The 22500-nt window shown below is 46.8% G+C and overlaps 1 protein-coding gene across 8 annotated transcripts in view; it reads right to left on the bottom strand.

The window, feature by feature from the left end:
• LOC110493519 (potassium voltage-gated channel subfamily KQT member 5) overlaps window positions 1-17212 on the bottom strand; it is a 162965-nt gene extending 145753 nt beyond the window's left edge. For 7 of the 8 annotated variants that reach the window (XM_090204615.1, XM_090204617.1, XM_090204616.1 and 4 more), the window contains exon 1: window positions 15436-16947. In XM_090204615.1, the coding sequence (XP_090060741.1) occupies window positions 15436-15782 (347 nt within the window). In that variant the 5' untranslated portion in view covers window positions 15783-16947. Of the gene's footprint in view, window positions 1-15435 lie in introns of all 8 variants that reach the window. The other variant, XM_021567850.3, reaches the window with a different exon arrangement.
• Between the last annotated feature and the right edge of the window lie 5288 nt (window positions 17213-22500).

The following is a 22500-nucleotide window of genomic DNA, read 5'->3' as shown; positions in this document are numbered from 1 at the left end:
GGCTATTTTCGAACGCAGAAGAAATAGTGTTGAAATGGGCGGTGTGGGCATGGAGAGAGAGAAGAGGAAAGAGAGAGGGAGGAGAAGGAGAGAGGGAGAAGAGGAAAGAGAGAGGGAGGACAAGGAGAGAGGGAGAAAAGGAAAGAGAGAGGGAGGACAAGGAGAGAGGGAGAGGAGGAAAGATAGAGGGAGGAGAAGGAGGAGAGAGGGTGGAGAGGAAAGAGAGAGGGAGGAGAAGGAGAGAGGGAGAAGAGGAAGGAGAGAGGGAGGAGAAGGAGGAGAGAGGGCGGAGATGAAAGAGAGAGGGGGGAGAAGGAGATAGAGGAAAGAGAGAGGGAGGAGAAGGAGAGAGGGAGAAGAGGAAAGAGAGAGGGAGGAGAAGGAGGAGATAGGGCGGAGAGGAAAGAGAGAGGGAGTGAGGAGAAGGAGAGAGGGAGAAGAGGAAAGAGAGAGGGAGGAGAAGGAGAAGGAGATAGGGAGAAGAGGAAAGAGAGAGGGAGTGAGGAGAAGGAGAGAGGGAGAAGAGGAAAGAGAGAGGGAGGGAAGGAGAAGGAGATAGGGAGAAGAGGAAAGAGAGAGGGAGTGAGGAGAAGGAGAGAGGGAGAAGAGGAAAGAGAGAGGAAGGAGAAGGAGAGAGGGAGAAGAGGAAAGAGAGAGGAAGGAGAAGGAGAGAGGGAGAAGAGGAAAGAGAGAGGGAGGAGGAGGAGGAGAGAGGGCCGAAGGCCTGTAGTGACAGAGAGAGAAAGAGAGTTCTTTCATTTCAGAACATGCTGTGCAAACAAGCTCCTCTTGCTTATGCACACACAAACACACACGCACACACACACACACACACACACACACACACACACACACACACACACACACACACACACACTGAGATGCATGTTCAATGGGCTGCTTCTAAGCTTGTGATTACTCATAATAGCAGCAGGATAAACAGCTAAAGGAAGTAACAGGCACTGAAGGAGGAGATACATATTTTATACTTCCTCAGTATTTGGTTTTTAACTCATAAAATGAGAGGTTTAGTAAACACATTTTTAAGGGAGGTTTAGTAAACACATTTTTAAGGGAGGTTAAGTAAACACATTTTTAAGGGAGGTTTAGTAAACACATTTTTAAGGGAGGTTTAGTAAACACATTTTTAAGGGAGGTTTAGTAAACACATTTTTAAGGGAGGTTTAGTAAACACATTTTTAAGAGAGGTTTAGTAAACACATTTTTAAGGGAGGTTTAGTAAACACATTTTTAAGGGAGGTTTAGTAAACACATTTTTAAGGGAGATTTAGTAAACACATTTTTAAGAGAGGTTTAGTAAACACATTTTTAAGGGAGGTTAAGTAAACACATTTTTAAGGGAGGTTTAGTAAACACATTTGAGGTGTACACTCCAGAGAACAAAGGGCTCCAAAAGAGTTCTTCCGCTGTCCCCCCTGGTTTCAGGTAAAAACCCTCTTGGGTTCCAGGTAGAACCTTTTTGGGTTCCATGTACAGCCCTCCGTGGAAAGGGTTCCACATGGAACCCAAAACGGTTCTACCTGGAACCCAAAACCGTTCTACCTGGAACCAAAAAGGGTTTTTCAAAGGGAAGAACCCTTTTAGGGTCTAGATAGCACCTTTTTTGTGAGTAGTGCTGCTGACATGCTGTAGTATGACAGAACGGAGAATGTTTCCACCGACCAGCACTGCCTTCCAGTCTAGAGGCTCTAGAGAGAGCCAAACAGCACATCTCTCTCTTTTCCACTTTCTAGTTTTCTTTCCTCTTATCCTCTATGTTGCTCTTTCTCGCCCACTCTCTCTCTCTCTCTCTCTCTCTCTCTCTCTCTCTCTCTTTCTCTTTCTTTGTCTCTCCCTCCATCATCCCTGCTCTCTCCCCCTTTCTGTCCATCTCCCTCTCAAGGTGGATGGGACACCAGTGTTGGTGGACAGGCTGCTTGGCCAGCTGTCGTGGGGCCTTGTGGGTAACAAATGGAGGTCAGAGGGCCCCAGATACTGTAGACACCACTACCAGGGGACCGACCTGGCTCCTCTCTCTCTCTCTCTGTCTCTCTCTCTAACTGCTGCTGTCCACTCTCTCCAGGACGCGTCACTCTGCCTGACCCTTGCAGGCAGCAACACCATTAGCAAACTGGACACTGACGTAGACAACCCACTGCCCTTGGATGGCTCTCCCTTAAATGATGCTGACCACATCACAATGTTGACCGAGCCTACGTTAGACAAGACGGCGCTGCATTAAATACTATGCGGGCACCCTGTAAAGATTCCACTAAGCTGCATTTTAATTAAAGGCCCGTAGGCCATTTTATGAGTAATTCAAGACAGAAGCATTTGACCCAAAGTAAACCTGTGTGACAAATGAAAATCAAATGAAAAAAGAATAACAAAATATATCCAAGGATGAGAGAGAGAATAAACCAAATCCATAAACATATGAATTAGTCAACACCATGGTTTGATTCCCTCACTGCTATGCAAACTCCTCCGTTGTTAGTGTGGCCCGGCAGAGGATGTGACTGCCTGATGAGGACGTCTAATCACCAACAAAGGGCCCCTGGCAAACGGGTCACGGCTTCAATGCTGCTCGAGGTGCACATAACCCATGTGACGTGAAAATGACCAGAGTGACGGAATAGCTCTACTGTGTGTGTGTGTGTATGTGTGTGTGTGTGTGTGTGTCAGGGTGAGGGGAGTGGCTGTGTTACTCTTAGAGGGGTGGAAACGGACGTCCACACTTAGCTTAGTCGCTAAATATAGCACTACAGAGTGAAGCAGTGACGACCCGGGCATGGCTAGTGGCTAACTGTCTCCCTTGGCTAACTAGAGTAGCTTTAGCCTAGCGGTAGGTGACAGTGTGTTAGCTGTTTGGTAAGAAGAGCTATACTGGCCAGATGAGAGAGACATTAGAGTGTGCATTTTCTTCAGCCTACCACCCCGTCTAGTAACGGCCTTGATGGTTGCTATGGAGATGACGTACTGCACTCTGAAAATTGCCCTTTTCACTTTGAGGATCTCAAGAACGTTTTGAGGGGTGGTTGGGTTTACTTACAATCCAAGCAGGAGGTCGAACGTCTTAGCTTCTTTGAACTATTGTGGACAGGCCTATGACACATTCTCAGAATCCCTTGAAATCCAAAGTTATTTGTCCAAATCCACATAACACTCTCTCAGGCCAAAGACAGAAGGAGCTCAAGCTCGTCTTAGTTTTTAAGTACTATTTTGGATATTTTCCAATTTGCCAGTAGACATCATTAATAGCCTTGGAAAAAAATGAGTTATTTGTCCAAATATGTCTAAATCCACATAACATGCTGTCAGACTGAACACTTAGCTCCCGAAATGAGTCAAGTAGCCTCCCCTCCATCTCCCTCAGAGGCTAGCATCTGCTGGCCCCATTTCTCCACCATTTGTGTTTAAAGCTGGAGGAACAGAAACAACAACAACAACAACAACATCAACACAGTAAAGGAGACAGCTAACAAGACAACAACAAGACAACAAAACCAGGAGAGGACAGATAGCCGATGCACGTGCTCCCTCCCTAGAGCTCTGCTACCCGACCCGAGCCCGACAGGCCCCCGACATTATGTATGGGGTTCGGGCTGGTAGGGATGGGTTTTTTCATCACTAACCAGGGAACGGGTTGGGCTGTGGTATCACTAAATTGATCACTAACGTTTTGAAGTTGCGCAGTACAGTCCTATCTGACTATCACATCATGGTGTCAGAAGTGCTTCAACCTCGTCACATATAAAACAGGAGAGAAAATAATAACATCGGGAGTTTAGAGTGACGGAAAAGTAGCTAACAGCTCACTGCCCTCTTATGTCTCATCACTGAGCAGCTCAAGTGGAGCCGTTGCTATGGATACTTGTAGACTCAAAGCAGGCAGGAGCAGAGTGCGAGCGAGTGGCAGACAGAGAGGAGCAGCTAATGGATTTACTAACGGAGGAAGTTATTGCTGATTTTGGGTTTCGGGCAGGGCCTTAAATTTGGGAGCATCAGGCCTGGTAGGGTAAGGCCTGAATGTTGCAAGCATGGGTAGGGCTCGCTCTTAAAATTCATGCCCGTACAGGGCTCTATTCCTCCATCCTTGCTCAGAATATCTGTGTCCTCGCTATGGTAGTTCGCTAGTCAATATGCTTAGCCGCACGGCTGTGTGTTGTGACAGCGATTCAAACAAGCAGTATCTCCATCGGCCATGGGGTTAGAGAGTAGTGCGGAGAAGCCCCGTTGGCAAAGGCAGAGTGAGGCTTTAGCCCAGAGAGAGGGACACCGATGGGGGATCTCTGCAGTTATACCCGACTAGCAGTGGAGGGCATGTCATCGAGCGGGATTTGTTTTTTGTTGTTGTGCTGGTCACAATGGGAGATAAGAGAAGAGGCACAATATCAAACAAACAACTGAGGTGGAGAGAAAAGAAGGGAAGGAGGGCAATAGATGGGTTAGTGAGGGGAACAGATGGGGGGAAATTACGTTGATCAAAATGGCAAAATAAAGAAAGAATGATCAAAACAGAGATGATGATGACAAAGAGCTGGGTAGTGGGGTACTTTTCTCAGTCTGAGTCCCGATACTGGCGGAAAGCCCAGATATGATTGGCTGTGCCCTTGTCAGTTACACAAACCTCCCATAAGCAAACTGAAAGTGAGCCTCTGCGTAAAACGACAAGATACTTCCGTGATAGCAGAGATCTGGGTGCCATTAACATCAAACAACGTCGCACAGCCTTCTCAGAACCTAAGGGCATGTGGGAGGAAAACGGTTGAGTATTGGTTTAGGTAAATGAGTGAGTCTTATCTGTTAGCTAAAGCAACGTACCGCAATGCACCTATGTGGAAGTGCCCTGTGTGTTTCTATGTTTGTGGCTAGGCCATCTCTAAAAACAGTTATGTGGGAACTCCCTCAGTGCAAACATGATACTGAAATTAGACACCTGTGTTTCGGAGGCCATTCATAGTGACTCACATAGGCACATAGGGATATACTACATGCTAGAACCTGTACAAAGTACAACTACATGCAGGTCGGGATATCCGATAACATTAAGTTTCCTAAGTCTGATGATCCGTGTGAGAGTCTGACAGGTTTTCAACAAGCTAAGTTCAAGGTGAGTTCTTTACAGTAGTGGGACTGGATCTTCAACTCAGTGTTAGGTCTTACAGAGTTCTGATTATATCTGATATAATCTTATTTCATGAATCATCCAATTGGGATGATTTGTGTGTGTGTCAGACATCTAGTGAATTTAGCTAGTCCAAGGAGAGTCCTTGATCAAAACATGTGTGACAAAGAAGCAGGCTATGCAGAAAGTCAAATATAAATGTGGTCAACAAGGGGAGCATGTCCATTTTTTTAAATATATATTTTTAAATATGATTTAAATATAATTAGCATGTTAATACGTTTTGTCACACAAACAGAATATTTGGCCACTTGGGTGAATGAATGGGGAGAACATTTTTGTGACACGTCTTCAGAGCACGAAGGCTCTGACATACTCCCCCGCCTGTGCTCTTGCTGGGCCCAACAAACACACACACACACACACACACACACACACACACACACTTGCACACTCCTACTGCAGACGTCAAGAAAGCAGTGGTGTAAAGTGCTTAAGTCTAAATGATTTAAAGAACTATTTAAGTTGTTTTTTGGTGAATCTGTACTTTACTTTCCTATTTATATTTTTGTCAACTTTTACTTTTACTCCACTACATTCCTAAAGAAAATAATGTACTTTTTGCTCCATACATTTTCCCTGACACACAAAAGTACTCGTCACATTTTGAATGCTCAGCAGGACAGGGAAATGGTCCAATTCACGCACTTATCAAGAGAAAATCCCTGGTCATCTCTTCTGCCTCTGATCTGACAGACTCACAAAACACACATTCTTGCTGGAGTGTGCCCCAGAATATCTGTAAATTAAAAAAACAAGAAAATGGTGCTGTGTGGTTTGCTGAATATAAGGAATTTGAAATTATTTATACTTTCACTTTTTGATAATGGGGCGGCAGGTAGCCTAGTGGTTAAAGTGTTGGGACAGTAACCGAAATGTTGCTAGGTCGAATCCCTAAACTGACAAGGTAAAAATGTGTCATTCTGCCCCTGAACAAGGCAGTTAACCCACTGTTACTGGGCCGTCATTATGATTAATTTGTTCTTAACTGACTTGCCTAGTTAAATAAAAGGTTGAATTTAAAAATATATATAGTTAAGTATATTTTAGCAATGACATTTACTTTTGATACCTAAGTATATTTAAAACCAAATACTTAGACTTTTACTCAAGTAGTATTTTACTGGGTGACTTTACTTTCACTTGAGTCCTTTTCTATGAAGGTATCTTTACTTTTACTCAAGTAGGACAATTGTGTACATTTTCCACCACTGCAAGCAAGCTTCCTTACACCCACACACGCACACACACACACACACACACACATACACACACACACACACACACACACATACACACACACACACACGTACACGCACACACGCACGCACGCACACACGCACACGCGCACGCACACACACACACACACACTTGCACTCCTTCCTTGCATCCACGTCTCTATTCAAGCTTCCTCTCGTCCTCAACTCTGTTCTGGCCTTTCTTCAAACAGCCGCCGTCTTCTCTGCCGTCAAGTGCGTCTGTCTGACGCTTCTGCTTTGTGTCACGCGGGCTCCTTGTGACTATCAAAACACTCTGTCCTCTTTCAAAAAGACACCTCTCTCTTAACGACATTTACACTTCTTACTGAATCACACCGCCGGACACAGTGTTTACTGGCTCTGCGTCGCTGCTTCTGAATTACTTCACCTTCGCCTGACTGAGCGGGAAGACTCACGCTTTTTCCATTGAGTCAGAGAGCTAGATAGTACACACTACACATGCCTTCCAATGGGAAAAACAAGGGAGAGCTTATGGAAACTTACTGAATCTATTGACATTGCTCTGGGTTTGGTTAGTCAGTGACACAGTGTACTGCGTGCCATGTTTTAATGAACTTTAAATAAGAAGAAGAAGCGGACATTACACTGACAAAGTGCACAGCGTAGAATGTGAATAGCATTGGCGCCATCAGTTCCATTGCAGTGTGTATCAGTGTAGTATGGGTGCATGACGTGTGTCTTCTTCATTGGTGTGTTGATGAATGAGGCGGGTGACTAGAGAGATATGAAAAGGACAACATGGCAGTGGAGTAGGCTGATTCCAGGAAGAAGAAGAAGAAGAAGAAGTGGCATTTCAATGCGTCAGACAGAGTGACAGATGAATTGCTTACAGCAGCTCAAGGTTATGTCTACTTGATCTCAGTTTCATAAAAACCCTTCATTTTTAGAGATTCTGCATGAGGAAATGACTTACTTCCTGTACAACTCAATCATAGAAAGTGATTGCAAGATATACAGTCTTGCATAACACCTTGGGGTGTGATGCACAGAAGGCTTACTGTCAGTGTTATGCCATTCATCCAACATCCACCACAGACTCTGCAACCATCCACCCTGGCCATACCCGGGAACAAACACCCTAGAATGTACTGGGTTCGGAACAGTGTTCTGTTGTCCGAGAGCACGGAGTTTTGGATCACCGTTCCACGCTCCTTCACTCCCTCCCTCGCGGGTTGGGCTGCGTCACAAATGGCAGAGCCCTATCAAAAGTAGTGCACTATATAGGGAAAAAAGGTGACATTTGGGACGCACCCCTTGGGGTTTTAAATCAGGTGTACAGTACATGACTTTCAAAAATGCTAACATCACATTAAACGTCTTTCCTGTAGTTTTTTCTTCCGTCTTGCCAACATAGTGGTGTGCACACTAAACGATGTGGCACAGACGGAGAACACACACTAAACGATGTAGCACAGACGGAGAACACACACTAAACGATGTGGCACAGACGGAGAACACACACTAAACGATGTGGCACAGACGGAGAACATACACTAAACGATGTGGCACAGACGGAGGTCACACACTAAACGATGTGGCACAGACGGAGAACACACACTAAACGATGTGGCACAGACGGAGAACACACACTAAACGATGTGGCACAGACGGAGAACATACACTAAACGATGTGGCACAGACGGAGAACACACACTAAACGATGTGGCACAGACGGAGAACACACACTAAACGATGTGGCACAGACGGAGAACACACACTAAACGATGTGGCACAGACGGAGAACACACACTAAACGATGTGGCACAGACGGAGAACACACACTAAACGATGTGGCACAGACGGAGAACACACACTAAACGATGTGGCACAGACGGAGAACACACACTAAACGATGTGGCACAGACGGAGGTCACACACTAAACGATGTGGCACAGATGGAGGTCACACACTAAACGATGTGGCACAGACGGAGGTCACACACTAAACGATGTGGCACAGACGGAGAACACACACTAAACAATGTGGCACAGACGGAGACACACACTAAACGATGTGGCACAGACGGAGAACACACACTAAACGATGTGGCACAGACGGAGGTCACACACTAAACGATGTGGCACAGACGGAGGTCACACACTAAACGATGTGGCACAGACGGAGGTCACACACTAAACGATGTGGCACAGATGGAGAACACACACTAAACGATGTGGCACAGACGGAGGTCACACACTAAACGATGTGGCACAGACGGAGAACACACACTAAACGATGTGGCACAGACGGAGAACACACACTAAACGATGTGGCACAGATGGAGAACACACACTAAACGATGTGGCACAGACGGAGGTCACACACTAAACGATGTGGCACAGACGGAGACACACACTAAACGATGTGGCACAGACGGAGGTCACACACTAAACGATGTGGCACAGACGGAGAACACACACTAAACGATGTGGCACAGACGGAGAACACACACTAAACGATGTGGCACAGACGGAGAACACACACTAAACGATGTGGCACAGACGGAGGTCACACACTAAACGATGTGGCACAGACGGAGGTCACACACTAAACGATGTGGCACAGACGGAGGTCACACACTAAACGATGTGGCACAGACGGAGGTCACACACTAAACGATGTGGCACAGACGGAGAACACACACTAAACGATGTGGCACAGACGGAGGTCACACACTAAACGATGTGGCACAGACGGAGAACACACACTAAACGATGTGGCACAGACGGAGGTCACACACTAAACGATGTGGCACAGACGGAGGTCACACACTAAGCGATGTGGCACAGACGGAGAACACACACTAAACGATGTGGCACAGACGGAGGTCACACACTAAACGATGTGGCACAGACGGAGGTCACACACTAAACGATGTGGCACAGACGGAGGTCACACACTAAACGATGTGGCACAGACGGAGAACACACACTAAACGATGTGGCACAGACGGAGGTCACACACTAAACGATGTGGCACAGACGGAGGTCACACACTAAACGATGTGGCACAGACGGAGGTCACACACTAAACGATGTGGCAGAGACGGAGGTCACACACTAGAAGAATCCTCACTTGGTCGTGATGATTCTTGATGCCACGCTGTCTCGCCGAAACAACGATGTGATTAGATTTAACGTAACTGCGACGAGCTGTGGCTCAAAGCAGCCTCATAAACGTTTTCGGTCAGACGTTCACGCTTGCCATACAGAGTTGAAATATCTAGCCAATACATTTGGAATTGAATAACACTGGTAGTGAACTTCAGAGCTGTAACGATTTGATACTTTGGCTTTGGTTAAAGGCAAGTACAAACGCATACTAGTAGTAGACATCGCTCCTGCTGGAGAGTCCACACATTCTGGGTGATGTGATGCAACGTCATCATCTCACTGGCTTCTTCTCTTGCGAGCTCTCATTGGCTACTGCTGGTCACCGTTCTCAAAACTTGTCGTTACATATCTCACACTACAAGAGCCTTGCAGACTTTGGGTCGATAAAATAAAACCTGTTTGAAAATATCGAGACGTCTGGGGCCGCTCAAAGACGAGATCGGTAGCCCTCATATTGCGTCTCTGATCCGCTAACTTTAAACCAGCATCGGTGACAGCTGCGCACCTCGAGTAGGCAACGACATGAGGATTTTGTCTCCGTGCTCTAAAACCTGTCTGGGACAGGTAAATCGGGGCCAAAATCATGTAGTGTACACCCGGGTTTAGCCGCCCCGCATGCCAGCGCAGGAACCCGACGAGTCGGGAAGGTTCCATGTGCGTATCCATTACCCCACGCTTTCCTGCCCCTGACATACTTGCAGGGATAGGATCTCGTTAATCCAAAGGTGAGATGAATGGCGGCACTGTGTGTCTAAGTGTCGGGAGGGACCAGAGGGGGGTAGGCAGAAGGGAAACGAGTCCCCGGCGGGCAGTGATGCAGTCAGCTAGGCACAAAGACTGGCTCAGCCCTCAGTCCTGCTCTCCCTCTCACAAACGGGCAAATGAAATGGATAAATACATACAGTGCATATCCTGCTTGGGCTCCGTATGCAATCTCATATCATCATGAAGTGTTTGAGACTGTGAACGTAATCGTCCATGATCTTATGATCTTATGATCTTAAACCTTGTATAAAAATGGAAGAATTTAGTATTTGAAATTGTGATCTTCATCTTGACACTTGTAGCGGTCGTGTCTTATTAGGGTTCCACCCACTGCTGTTCATGCGATATGGATGTATTTGCATATAAATGGCACGGTATGCGTGCTAGGTCAAAGGTCGTAGAGGTAGAGCATGTCAATATGGAGGGTGTAGATCTGGATATTACTAGATTGAAACCTTGACTAAAGTGCACTTCAGTCTTCTGTGCCTGTCCCTTCTGTCTTGGCAAGGAAAAGGTGAAGGACCCAGGTGGATGTGTGCTTGTCAATAGCGCCTGAAAGCATGGCCAGGGACAAAGGGGGAACTTCTGTGAGTTATCAAAATGCTCACTGAAATAACCTTGGCGAAAATGCATTACGCGACATTGGAATTGAACTAAACACAAAAACAACATGTTATGTTGGACTCAATCATCAGACAAATCCAATTTGGTTCAGGGCCAGGTTGTCTTGGCTTTTAGACATACTGTAGTAAAATAATGTGATTGAGGGATTGGGTATTTTTTTTGTAACCAATTTTTATTGTTGGGGACTAATGACTTCTTTACATGTCTGGTCATCACTGGACGCAGATGAGGAACCAACACAACACACACAGACACCCAGGGCCCCAGGTATGTGAGTCATGTAAGTAGAGCTTCAGAAGAGTCACGGGAGCTTTTCCAGGTGGGATGGACTGGTTAAAGTCCCCCTCTTCAATAACAACACAAATAGACAGTCGTTCTAACATAAAGCCTTATTTAAAAAAATGAAACAAACTATATGAAAGGCATGTCCCTTTCCTGATTCATTTATCATAGTATTGACATTGCTAATGACCCGATGACAATTGCGATCACGTGTGTGACAAGGAAATCTGGTTGCCTTCAGCTGTCTGCCTTGTTAAACAACTGTGATTTGAAAGGCCTCAAGCTGAAAAAGATGATCAAGCTTATGTACAGTATAGGGCAGACATAGCATCTATAATAAATCCCCAACATTTTGTTCCATTGGATTTCTAAAAGCTTATAACAACAGTGAATAAGCCAGTCAACTGCATATTAAGGCTATCTATTGCCCCTTCACACCAATTGCTACAGATGACTCGGCAAGCATGAAGGCAATCGCAGTATAATGCAGTAATGATGTAACCACCCCATCCCTTAGTCACCTGAGTTTGATTTATTAAGATCCCAATTAGCTGACGCCAATGGAGACAGCTAGTCTTACTGGGGTGCGGCACATGACGAAAAAGACATTACAGACAAAATACTTTACAATTTACATACGTTTAAAAACATTAACATGTAGTGTGTGTGTGTGTGTGTGTGTGTGTGTGTATCATTTACACATAAACACAGCAAAAAAAGAAATGTCCTCTCACTGTCAACTGCGTTTATTTTCAGCAAACTTAACATGTGTAAATATTTGTATGAACATAACAAGATTCAACAACTGAGACACAAACTGAACAAGTTCCACAGACATGTGACTAACAGAAATGCAATAATGTGTCCCTGAACAAAGGGGGGGGGGTCAAAATCAAAAGTAACAGTCAGTTTCTGGTGTGGCCACCAGCTGCATTAATTACTGCAGTGCATCTCCTCATGGACTGCACCAGATTTGCGAGTTATTGATGTGAGATGTTACCCGACTCTTCCACCAAGGCACCTGCAAGTTCCTGGACATTTCTGGGGGGAATGGGTCTAGCCCTCACCCTCCGATCCAACAGGTCCCAGACGTGCTCAATGGGATTGAGATCCGGGCTCTTCGCTGGCCATGGCAGAAAACTGACATTCCTGTCTTGCAGGAAATCATGCACAGAACGAGCAATATGGCTGGTGGCATTGTCATGATGGAGGGTCATGTCAGAATGAGCCTGCAGGAAGGGTACCACATGAGGGAGGAAGGTGTCTTCCCTGTAACGCACAGCGTTGAGATTGCCTGCAATAACAACAAGCTCAATCCGATGATACTATGACACACCGCCCCAGACCATGACAGACCCTCCAGCTCCAAATAAATCCCGCTCCAGAGTACAGGCCTCGGTGTAACGCTCATTCCTTCGACGATAAACGCGAATCGCGACTCGTCAGTGAAGAGCACTTTTGCCAGTCCTATCTGGTCCAGCGATGGAGGGTTTGTGCCCAAAAGCGACGCTGTTGCCGGTGATGGCTGGTGAGGACCTGCCTTACAACAGGCCTACAAGCCCTCAGTCCAGCCTCTCTCAGCCTATTGCAGACAGTCTGAGCACTGATGGAGGGATTGTGCGTTCCTATGGTGTAACGTGGGCAGTTGTTGTTGCCATCCTGTACCTGTCCCGCAGGTGTGATGTTCGGATGTACCGATCCTGGGAAGGTGTTGTTACACGTGGTCTGCCACTGCAAGGACGATCAGCTGTCCGTCCTGTCACCCTGTAGCGCTGTCTTAGGCGTCTCACAGTACGGACATTGCAATTTATTGCCCTGGCCACATCTGCAGTCCTCATGTCTCCTTGCAGCATGCCTAAGGCACGTTCACGCAGATGAGCAGGGACCCTGGGCATCTTTCTTTTGGTGTTTGTCTGAGTCAGTAGAAAGGCCTCTTTAGTGTCCTAAGTTTTCATAACTGTGACCTTAATTGCCTACCGTCTGTAAGCTGTTAGTATCTTAATGACCATTCCACGGGTGCACGTTCATTAATTGTTTATGGTTCATTGAACAAGCATGGGAAACAGTGTTTAAACCCTTTACAATGAAGATCTGTGAAGTTATTTGGATTTTTACTAATTTTCTTTGAAAGACAGGGTCCTGAAAAAGGAATGTCTCTTTTTTTTGCTGAGTTTACATGAACAACTAGGAGACGTGCAATGGACACACTCTCTTCAGGGGATCATAAAAAGGACACCCCCTTCCAGAGATGATGACCCCAGACAAGGTGACATCACAGAGCAATAATACAGTGACGCTTTGTGGGTAGTAAGAATATTGTTCTCATTTCTTACATTGCAGTGGGTAGGGAAATAATGGTCTAATAATGTATATATACTGTACTGTATCAGAAACACAATACACATAGGCCTACTGGTCTTCTGCATGGTTCAATGGCACAATGATGAGGCATGCTTGAAAGAACATGATCAGCAGCCTGTCAATGCAAGAGAGTGACAAGGAACTGTGACCCCACAATTGATCTGCAGATACCCCCAACACACAAACACAAACTAGCTAAATCTTCCCCTATGACCCCAGAATGTTGATTCTCAAAACACGCTCAGAACCCTGCACTCATCCACACACACTTCCTTCCTCCAGCCAGGCTCAGAGAGACAGCCCGTGATAACAGCACTGTCACACGCCGGGAAATCAAATGCAGCTGGTCGCCTGGTCAACAAACGGAGGCCATCTGACGGAGACCAGATGGACAGAGACACCGAGGCACGGTGAAGATTGACACTTTTTTGTATCTGGTCTGGAGGCCCTCAGGTCCAAACAGAAGTCTCATATAAAGTACTCGTACGCTGACCTCACATAGAAGTGATGTAGGCCTATAGAAGCAGATCTCATGTACAGTAAAGTACTCGCTTAATATCAACACTGTAAGGGCCTCGCAGAATAACCCATACACACCTATATGAAGAACTCGCATAGAAGTGGAACACAGAACTCGTATAAGGTGTGCTCATATGAATGTATATCATGCTCATTCTCATCACTGTAGCCTACTCAGCATTGTAGTCTGTTACGAAAGAAGTTTGTTCCGTGATCATGTACTGATGTCGTATCTTAATTTGATCATCCTGTTGTTGCAGGAATTTTCTTACACAGCAGGAGATGCAAACTTGTGGTGTATTCAAGGTTTAAAAAGGCTTCTAAAATGTGTGTAATGTCCTTTGGGTGGTGGACCATTATTGATACACATGGCAAAACTGGAAGCGTTGCAGTTCTTGACACACTCAAGCCAGTGCGCCTGGCACCTACTACCATACCCAATTCAAAGACACTTAAATATGTTGTCTTGCCCATTCGACCTCTGAATGGCACACGTACACAATCCATGTCTCAATTGTCTCAAGGCTTAAAAACCTCTTCATCTACACGGATTGAAATAGTAGATTTAACAAGTGACATCAATAAGGGATCATAGCTTTCACCTGGATTCACCTGGTCAGTCTATTTCATGGAAAGGGCAGGTGTTCCTAATGTTTTGCACAGTCAGTGTAAATATCCACATAATAACTGACATTTCCTGTTGCTGCAGGATTCTTGTCCTGCTGTGAGAAATTGAGTCAAATTTAGACACTGCACCTGTACCGCTCATTGTGTCCAATGTTTACTTCACAAAAGCTCTTGAATAATTTGCACAATTCAACAGTGGGAGTCAGTGTGAGGGGTAAATGAAATTCAGAATTAGCTGTCTTCTGAGTAGTCTTGGTAGGCTATACACCACATCAACTTAATTGACCAGGGGTTGGAGATGGGTAGGATCTAGCACAAGTAAAACAGCAGCATATGATTGTCTGCTATAAGTGTTCAGTTTATCTGTCATTTGTTTTGATGAGATATGGTAAAAATGCAAAATAAAAGAGAATGACTGCATTTTGGAAAGTCCAAAACCTATTGAAATTATAATGTCAGATCATCATCAGATATTATGGCCCCATTCTTATTCAAATTAGATGAATTTCCAAGAAATGTGTCCAGACATGTATCGTGGTGGAAGTCTACAGGAGCATCTTTCGAGGTGGGCGCAACAGGTGGGAGTCGGTGTGAGCTCCTGACCGATGGCGGAATAAAACAACTGCGCAAGAAGACTTCATACCATGCAGATAGATGTATGAAATGTTTCACTTACACAAACGCATGGTAGATGAACGCCCAGGCTCGTGGTCTCTCCAGCACGTTGTACAGTAAATTCTGCAGCCTTCGGTAACGGACGTTTCTCCGGCCGCTCTGAGCGCTGTATATGAGCGGCTTTCCCAGCAGGCTGAGCCGGGCTCCCTTGTTTCCTCTCAGGGTCTCCGAACCCCCGGCACCTGTAGCACTGGAGGCCGACAGCAAACCGTCCCCGGCACTGGCGTTGTTCATCATCCTTCGGCCGGACTCCACATCCTTCAAGTCATAGCCCTCGGCGCGGTGGCCCGGAGAAGTTTTCATCCAGAGCCCCGTGCCGCCTTCATCTCCGCTGTGGTTGCGGGGCATGGCATCACCAGGGCGGGCATGAAGTGCTGATGTGCAAAGGTCCTCTGGGGCATGCGTGGCTGTCTTGGATGTGTAGATGTGGAGCTCTCTGAATGAACAGCAAATGAATTATTCCAGCTACTTGGAGTTAGATATGAAACCATAACCAAGGCACGCTGTTTAACCCGTCTGTGTTTTGACCGCCCTCTTTCGCCATGTCAACCATCAGCACTCCGCATGCAGTGTCGGGTTTTCCACAGCTGTGTGTCGCCTGCGCGTAAACGAAATGCACTAAGCCCGCAATTCTTCAGTGGGCGCGTCTTGAGGTCCAGTTCCAACAACTGTTCACCACTATCCCAGGTAGTTTAAAGGGGAGTTGTAGTCAGCACGAAACGGGTGAACGCACTCGGCTCGTAAGGTTTGCATAAACACACAGGAAGTGAATTTCTCCGGTGAAAGGCGACTTTCTCACCAGTGGGATGAGCTCAGCCTGTTGCTTCCGTTATAAATGTCCGTGGCGGAGGCGCACGATGATGGCTGGGGCCAGCCGATACGGCTTATTAAATGCTAAAGAGAACGCACCACACGTTTTTTTTGTTTCCAATTGAAGCATATGTCAACGTATTGATGACAATTCCGTATTTTCAGATATTTTCGAGTCAGCCTATCCTCGTTCCCCGTGCTTGGAAACTGGTAGTATAAGCTCAGCTAGCTTCGGAATCCTTAGTGATTGAGAGGTGTTTCATTGAGCTCTTGAAACACAAGTCGCACTGAAAACCACGATTTTATTCAGGTGGCACTCAATTTCCCTTTAGGCAAAAACGATGCCAATAACTAAAGTGAAAAATTACGAGACGCATTTGAATGCTCTATTAAGTATTAAGTAGGCCTAGTCTATAGCTTAATGAATTTTCCATTCAAAAGTGAAAATATATTCCATTCGATGGAAAAAATAAACCGCAAACGGTATGACATCTATATAAAATATCTAGACTACAGTAGCCTACACAGATGAAAAAGTCGTTCTGAATTCCACCCGCCGGGGCGCCATCCAAAACGACATTAGACTGTAGCAAAAATCATCATTATGAGCGTCTGGGATTTATTAATAATTATGTGAAGAATTCCCACTTACTAATATCCCCTCTTCTCCCCTTCTCTTAGTTCTCTGTCTGCAGCTACTAACACCACTACCACGTGACATGGCCCGAAATAAAATACCGAGACGCGGTGCAGTATAATAACCCACACGTTGGATAGGTTGTTATATCTTATACATCACCCAATTACTAAAATGATAGAAGTGGTTGATCTTCAAACGGAAATAGTTAACAAATTAATGGTGGATGGAGAACTTGGTTAGTTCATTTTGTTCAACCAAAAACAGACAGATCCATTGTTCATTCTTATTGAATGGCCGATTCTGCAAGATGTTGTTTTGCTGTAAAACTGTTGCCTGTAGAGGAAGTTGTGGCATGTGGCTTATTATTTTCTCATTCAGTGAACACACATTTCCTTTTGTCTATACCACAAGCGCTGTAGATAAGCAGTCACTGTAGTATTCAATACTGCAACAGCACTTAGAACAAAAAAACATGCTTGTCTGTTGCCTGCTCTCTGATCTGTTTGTGCTCTTGCCAACACTCAATTGCTCATTGACAGGCCTAACACATGATAGCACATTAAGACTGGGTGGCAAGTAGCCTAGCAGTTGGGCCAGTAACAGAAAGGTTGCTGGTTTGAATCCCTGAGCCGACGAGGCAAGGCGCCCTAATTGCACGCTAATCGCTCTTTTAAGTCTCTCTGGATAACAGCGTCTGTAAAAATGTAGGTTACTATAGAGCTTATTCAATATGTTTCGTCATCATGTAGGTCGTTTTTGGACATACTGTATATAAGTGCTGACCATGCAGGGACAACGCTCGTTTTGATGGCAGAAAGATCATTAAATGACATAAAGGAGAGAGGGGACAATGGAGGATATTCTCTGGATGGCATCAGGCTCTGTCGTAGCATGAGAGCCTGTAAGCGATAGCACCCTGTAAAGGAGTGTGTGTGTGTGTGTGTGTGTGTGTGTGTGTGTCTGTGTGACCCAACTACATAGCTCTGACCCTTAGACAGGTCTGCACACACGGGATCTCTCTACTAGATGTTAGTGCCTCTGTCCTTCCAATCCACCCTCTCCAGAATTGCATACAGTATATCAGGTGCGGACCGGGACTAGAACTCAGCCCTGACATTTCTAACACACCGGGCCGGTGTGTTAGAAATGTCAGGGCTGAGTTCTAGTCCCGGTCCGCACCTGATATACTGTATGCAATTCTGGAGAGGTGCAGACCGGGACTAGAACTCAGCCCTGACATTTCTAACACACCGGGCCGGTGTGTTAGAAATGTCAGGGCTGAGTTCTAGTCCCGGTCCGCACCTGATATACTGTATGCAATTCTGGAGAGGGTGGATTGGAAGGACAGAGGCACTAACATCTAGTAGAGAGATCCCGTGTGTGCAGACCTGTCTAAGGGTCAGAGCTATGTAGTTGGGTCACACAGACACACACACACACACACACACACACACACACACACTCCTTTACATTGATTCCCTTGAGTCTCCCATTATTAGCCAGATAATGATCATTTTGTGCAAAATGCCCAAGTTAGACAGGCCCAGTGGGCTACAAATTGACCAGCCCATCTGGCATTTGCCCGAAATGCCAGAAGGCCAATCCGTCCCTGCAGTTTATGAAGGGCAAACAGAGATAAACTCCGTCAGTACACTGATGATCCTCTGACATAAGTACACCATCTGCTGGTGAATAATGGTTAGTTACTCAGTAGGTAATTATATTGCACCGTCTCGGAAACCATCTTTGTCCCCCACGAAGAATTCGGGGAGGGGACTGTGGATCTTTCTCCGTCCGTTTGTTAAAACGTTCATACGTTAGTCACATGCGGTGTCTCAGACAGCACTGGGCCGATTTTGACGAAACTTGGGTGAATGATGCGTCTTGCCATAAAGATCCGGCCTTGTTTTGAAGGCCTTGTTTTGAGGTGAAATTCATTTACTGTAACTGTTTTCTGGTTGTTTGTTTGACTATATTCTTGAAAAACACAATTCAGACACTAGGCATCAGTTATGACACAGTAGGATGGTGTTTCAATTATGCATGGGAAGTGGATTGTGTAATTTAAACTAAACTAAACAATAGAATCAATGCATCTTGTAACGGTTTTCTTTATGAGAAGGAGAGTCGGACCAAAATGCAGCGTGTAGATTGCGATCAATGTTTTAATGAACAAACGTAAAACACGAATCAATGCAAACACTACAAAATAAAGAACGTGATGAACGTAACGAAAACCTAAAACAGCCTATCTGGTGAAAAACACATAGACAGGAACAATCACCCACAAACACACAGTGAAACCCAGGCTACCTAAATATGGTTCCCAATCAGAGACAATGACTAACACCTGCCTCTGATTGAGAACCATATCAGGCCAGACATAGAAATAGACAAACAAGACATCCAACATAGAATGCCCACCCAGTTCACGTCCTGACCAACACTAAAACAAGGAAAACACACACAAACGATGGTCAGAACGTGACAGTACCCCCCCTCCAAGGTGCGGACTCCGGACGCACAACTTAAACCTATGGGGGAGGGTGTGGGTGGGCATCTGTCCGCGGTGGCGGCTCTGGCGCTGGACGTGGACCCCACTCCATAACAGTTTTAGTCCACCTCCTTAGCGTCCCTAGATAGGTTACCCTCCTTAAAGACCGCTCGGGACAGAGGGGCAGCTCGGGACAGAGGTAGCTCGGGACTGATGGGTAGCTCAGCACTGAGAGGAAGCTCAGCACTGAGAGGAAGCTCAGGCAGGTGGTTGGATCCGGCAGATCCTGGCTGGCTGGCGGTTCTGGAAGAGTCTGGTCGACTGGCGGATCCGGAAGAGTCTGGTCGACTGGCGGATCCGGAAGAGTCTGGTCGACTGGCGGATCCGGAAGAGTCTGGTCGACTGGCGGATCCGGAAGAGTCTGGTCGACTGGCGGATCCGGAAGAGTCTGGTCGACTGGCGGATCCGGAAGAGTCTGGTCGACTGGCGGATCCGGAAGAGTCTGGTCGACTGGCGGATCCGGAAGAGTCTGGTCGACTGGCGGATCTGGAAGAGTCTGGTCGACTGGCGGATCTGGAAGATTCTGGTCGACTGGCGGATCTGGAAGATTCTGGTCGACTGGCGGATCTGGAAGATTCTGGTCGACTGGCGGATCTGGAAGATTCTGGTCGACTGGCGGATCTGGAAGATTCTGGTCGACTGGCGGATCTGGAAGATTCTGGTCGACTGGCGGATCTGGAAGAGTCTGGTCGACTGGCAGATCTGGAAGAGTCTGGTCGACTGGCTGCTCTGGCTGCTCCATGCTGACTGGCTGCTCCATGATGACTGGCAGCTCTGGCTGCTCCATGCTGACTGGCTGCTCCATGCTGACTGGCAGCTCTGGCTGCTCCATGCTGACTGGCTGCTCTGGCTGCTCCATGCTGACTGGCTGCTCCATGCTGACTGGCGGCCCTGGCTGCTCCATGCTGACTGGCGGCCCTGGCTGCTCCATGCTGACTGGCGGCCCTGGCTGCTCCATGCTGACTGGCGGCCCTGGCTGCTCCATGCTAACTGGCGGCCCTGGCTGCTCCATGCTAACTGGCAGCTCTGGCGGCTCCTTGCAGACTGGCAGCTCTGGCGGCTCCTTGCAGACTGGCAGCTTTGGCGGCATCCTGCAGAAAGGCAGCTCTGGCGGCTCCTTGCAGACTGGCAGCTCCTTGCAGACTGGCAGCTCCTTGCAGACTGGCAGCTCCCTGCTAACTGGCAGCTCCCTGCTAACTGGCAGCTCCCTGCTAACTGGCAGCTCTATGCTAACTGGCAGCTCTATGCTAACTGGCAGCTCTATGCTAACTGGCAGCTCTATGCTAACTGGCAGTTCTAAACAGGCGGGAGACTCCGGCAGCGCTGTAGAGAAGGAAGGCTCTAACAGCGCTAAACAGGCGGGAGACTCCGACAGCGCTGGAGAGGAGGAGGGCTCCGACAGCGCTGGACAGGCGAGGCGCACTATAGGCCTGATGCGTGGTGCTGGCACTGGTGGTACTGGGCCGAGGACACGCACAGGAAGCCTGGTGCGGGGAGCTGCTACCGGAGGGCTGGGGTGTGGAGGTGGCACAGGATGGGTTAGACCGTGAAGGCGTACTGGAGATCTTGAGAGCGGTGCTGGCACAGGACGTGCAAGGCTAGGGAGGTGCACAGGAGGCCTGGTACGTGAGACTGGCACCATCTTCACCAGCCGACTAACACGCACCTCAGGACGAGTATGGAGCGCTGACCCAGGTGCCATCAAATCCCCGACACGCTCCGTCGGGCAAATTCCATGTTTAAAACACCAACACAGCAACTCCCTCATTTCTCTCTCCTCCAATTTCCCCATTAACTCCTTCACAGTCTCTGTTTCGCTCACCTCCAACACCGGCTCTGGTTCTGGTCTCCTCCTTGGCTCCTCACGATAAACAGGGAGAGTTGGCTCAGGTCTGGCTCCTGACTCTGCCACACTCTCCCTGAGCCCCCCCCCAATAAATTTTTGGGGCTGACTATGGGGCCTCCGTCCGCGCCGCCTTGCTTGCTTCGCAAACTCCATTCTCCTATATCCTTCCGCGCACTGCTCCATCGAATCCCAGGCGGGCTCCGGCACTCTCCCTGGGTCGACCGCCCACCTGTCTATCTCCTCCCAAGAAGTATAGTCCATACTGTTCTCCACTTTGGGCTGTTCTTGCCTGTTGACACGCTGCTTGGTCCCTTTTTGGTGGGTGATTCTGTAACGGTTTTCTTTATGAGAAGGAGAGTCGGACCAAAATGCAGCGTGTAGATTGCGATCAATGTTTTAATGAACAAACGTAAAACACGAATCAATGCAAACACTACAAAATAAAGAACGTGATGAACGTAACGAAAACCTAAAACAGCCTATCTGGTGAAAAACACATAGACAGGAACAATCACCCACAAACACACAGTGAAACCCAGGCTACCTAAATATGGTTCCCAATCAGAGACAATGACTAACACCTGCCTCTGATTGAGAACCATATCAGGCCAGACATAGAAATAGACAAACAAGACATCCAACATAGAATGCCCACCCAGTTCACGTCCTGACCAACACTAAAACAAGGAAAACACACACAAACGATGGTCAGAACGTGACACATCTTTTCTTGGAAAATTATTTCAACTGAAATCTACAGTTATCGTTGCAACTGGGATATGGGGTGCACCAGTTTCCTGTGCCAAGCCCAATTTCCTGTACCTTCTGAGGGCCTCTTACTCCTAAGAAGGTGTCAGTAGATGGTTCTTAAAGCTGTATATACCCCAGTACTGTACATGCAGTGAAAACTCAACATATCTCAACAATTCAAAACCCTCAAAGCAGAGTGCACACAGATCTAACATCAGATAACACAAACCTGAATCTTAACATTCTCCATTTAGGAGGATTCTAAATATCAGACCCTGCATGAGTGGTTAGAGGGACTCACTCCTCTGAACACGTAATCCAATGGGAGGATGCTTGATGCAGAATGTAGGCTAGCTGGGCTGTTCCCAAACTATTTCCCCCTCAATGCACAGAACAAAAGAGGAGGTCAACATAAAGAGAACAAACATTATGAAAATAATGAACGTGATTACATTTCCGTTTTTTC

The sequence above is a fragment of the Oncorhynchus mykiss genome, chromosome 17 (assembly GCF_057628025.1).
Source record: "Oncorhynchus mykiss isolate SJ-2025 chromosome 17, ASM5762802v1, whole genome shotgun sequence".
Taxonomy (NCBI): Eukaryota; Metazoa; Chordata; class Actinopteri; order Salmoniformes; family Salmonidae; genus Oncorhynchus; species Oncorhynchus mykiss.
The sequence above is the reverse complement of the archived record's forward strand: the minus strand, read 5'-3'. Positions and strand labels throughout refer to the sequence as shown.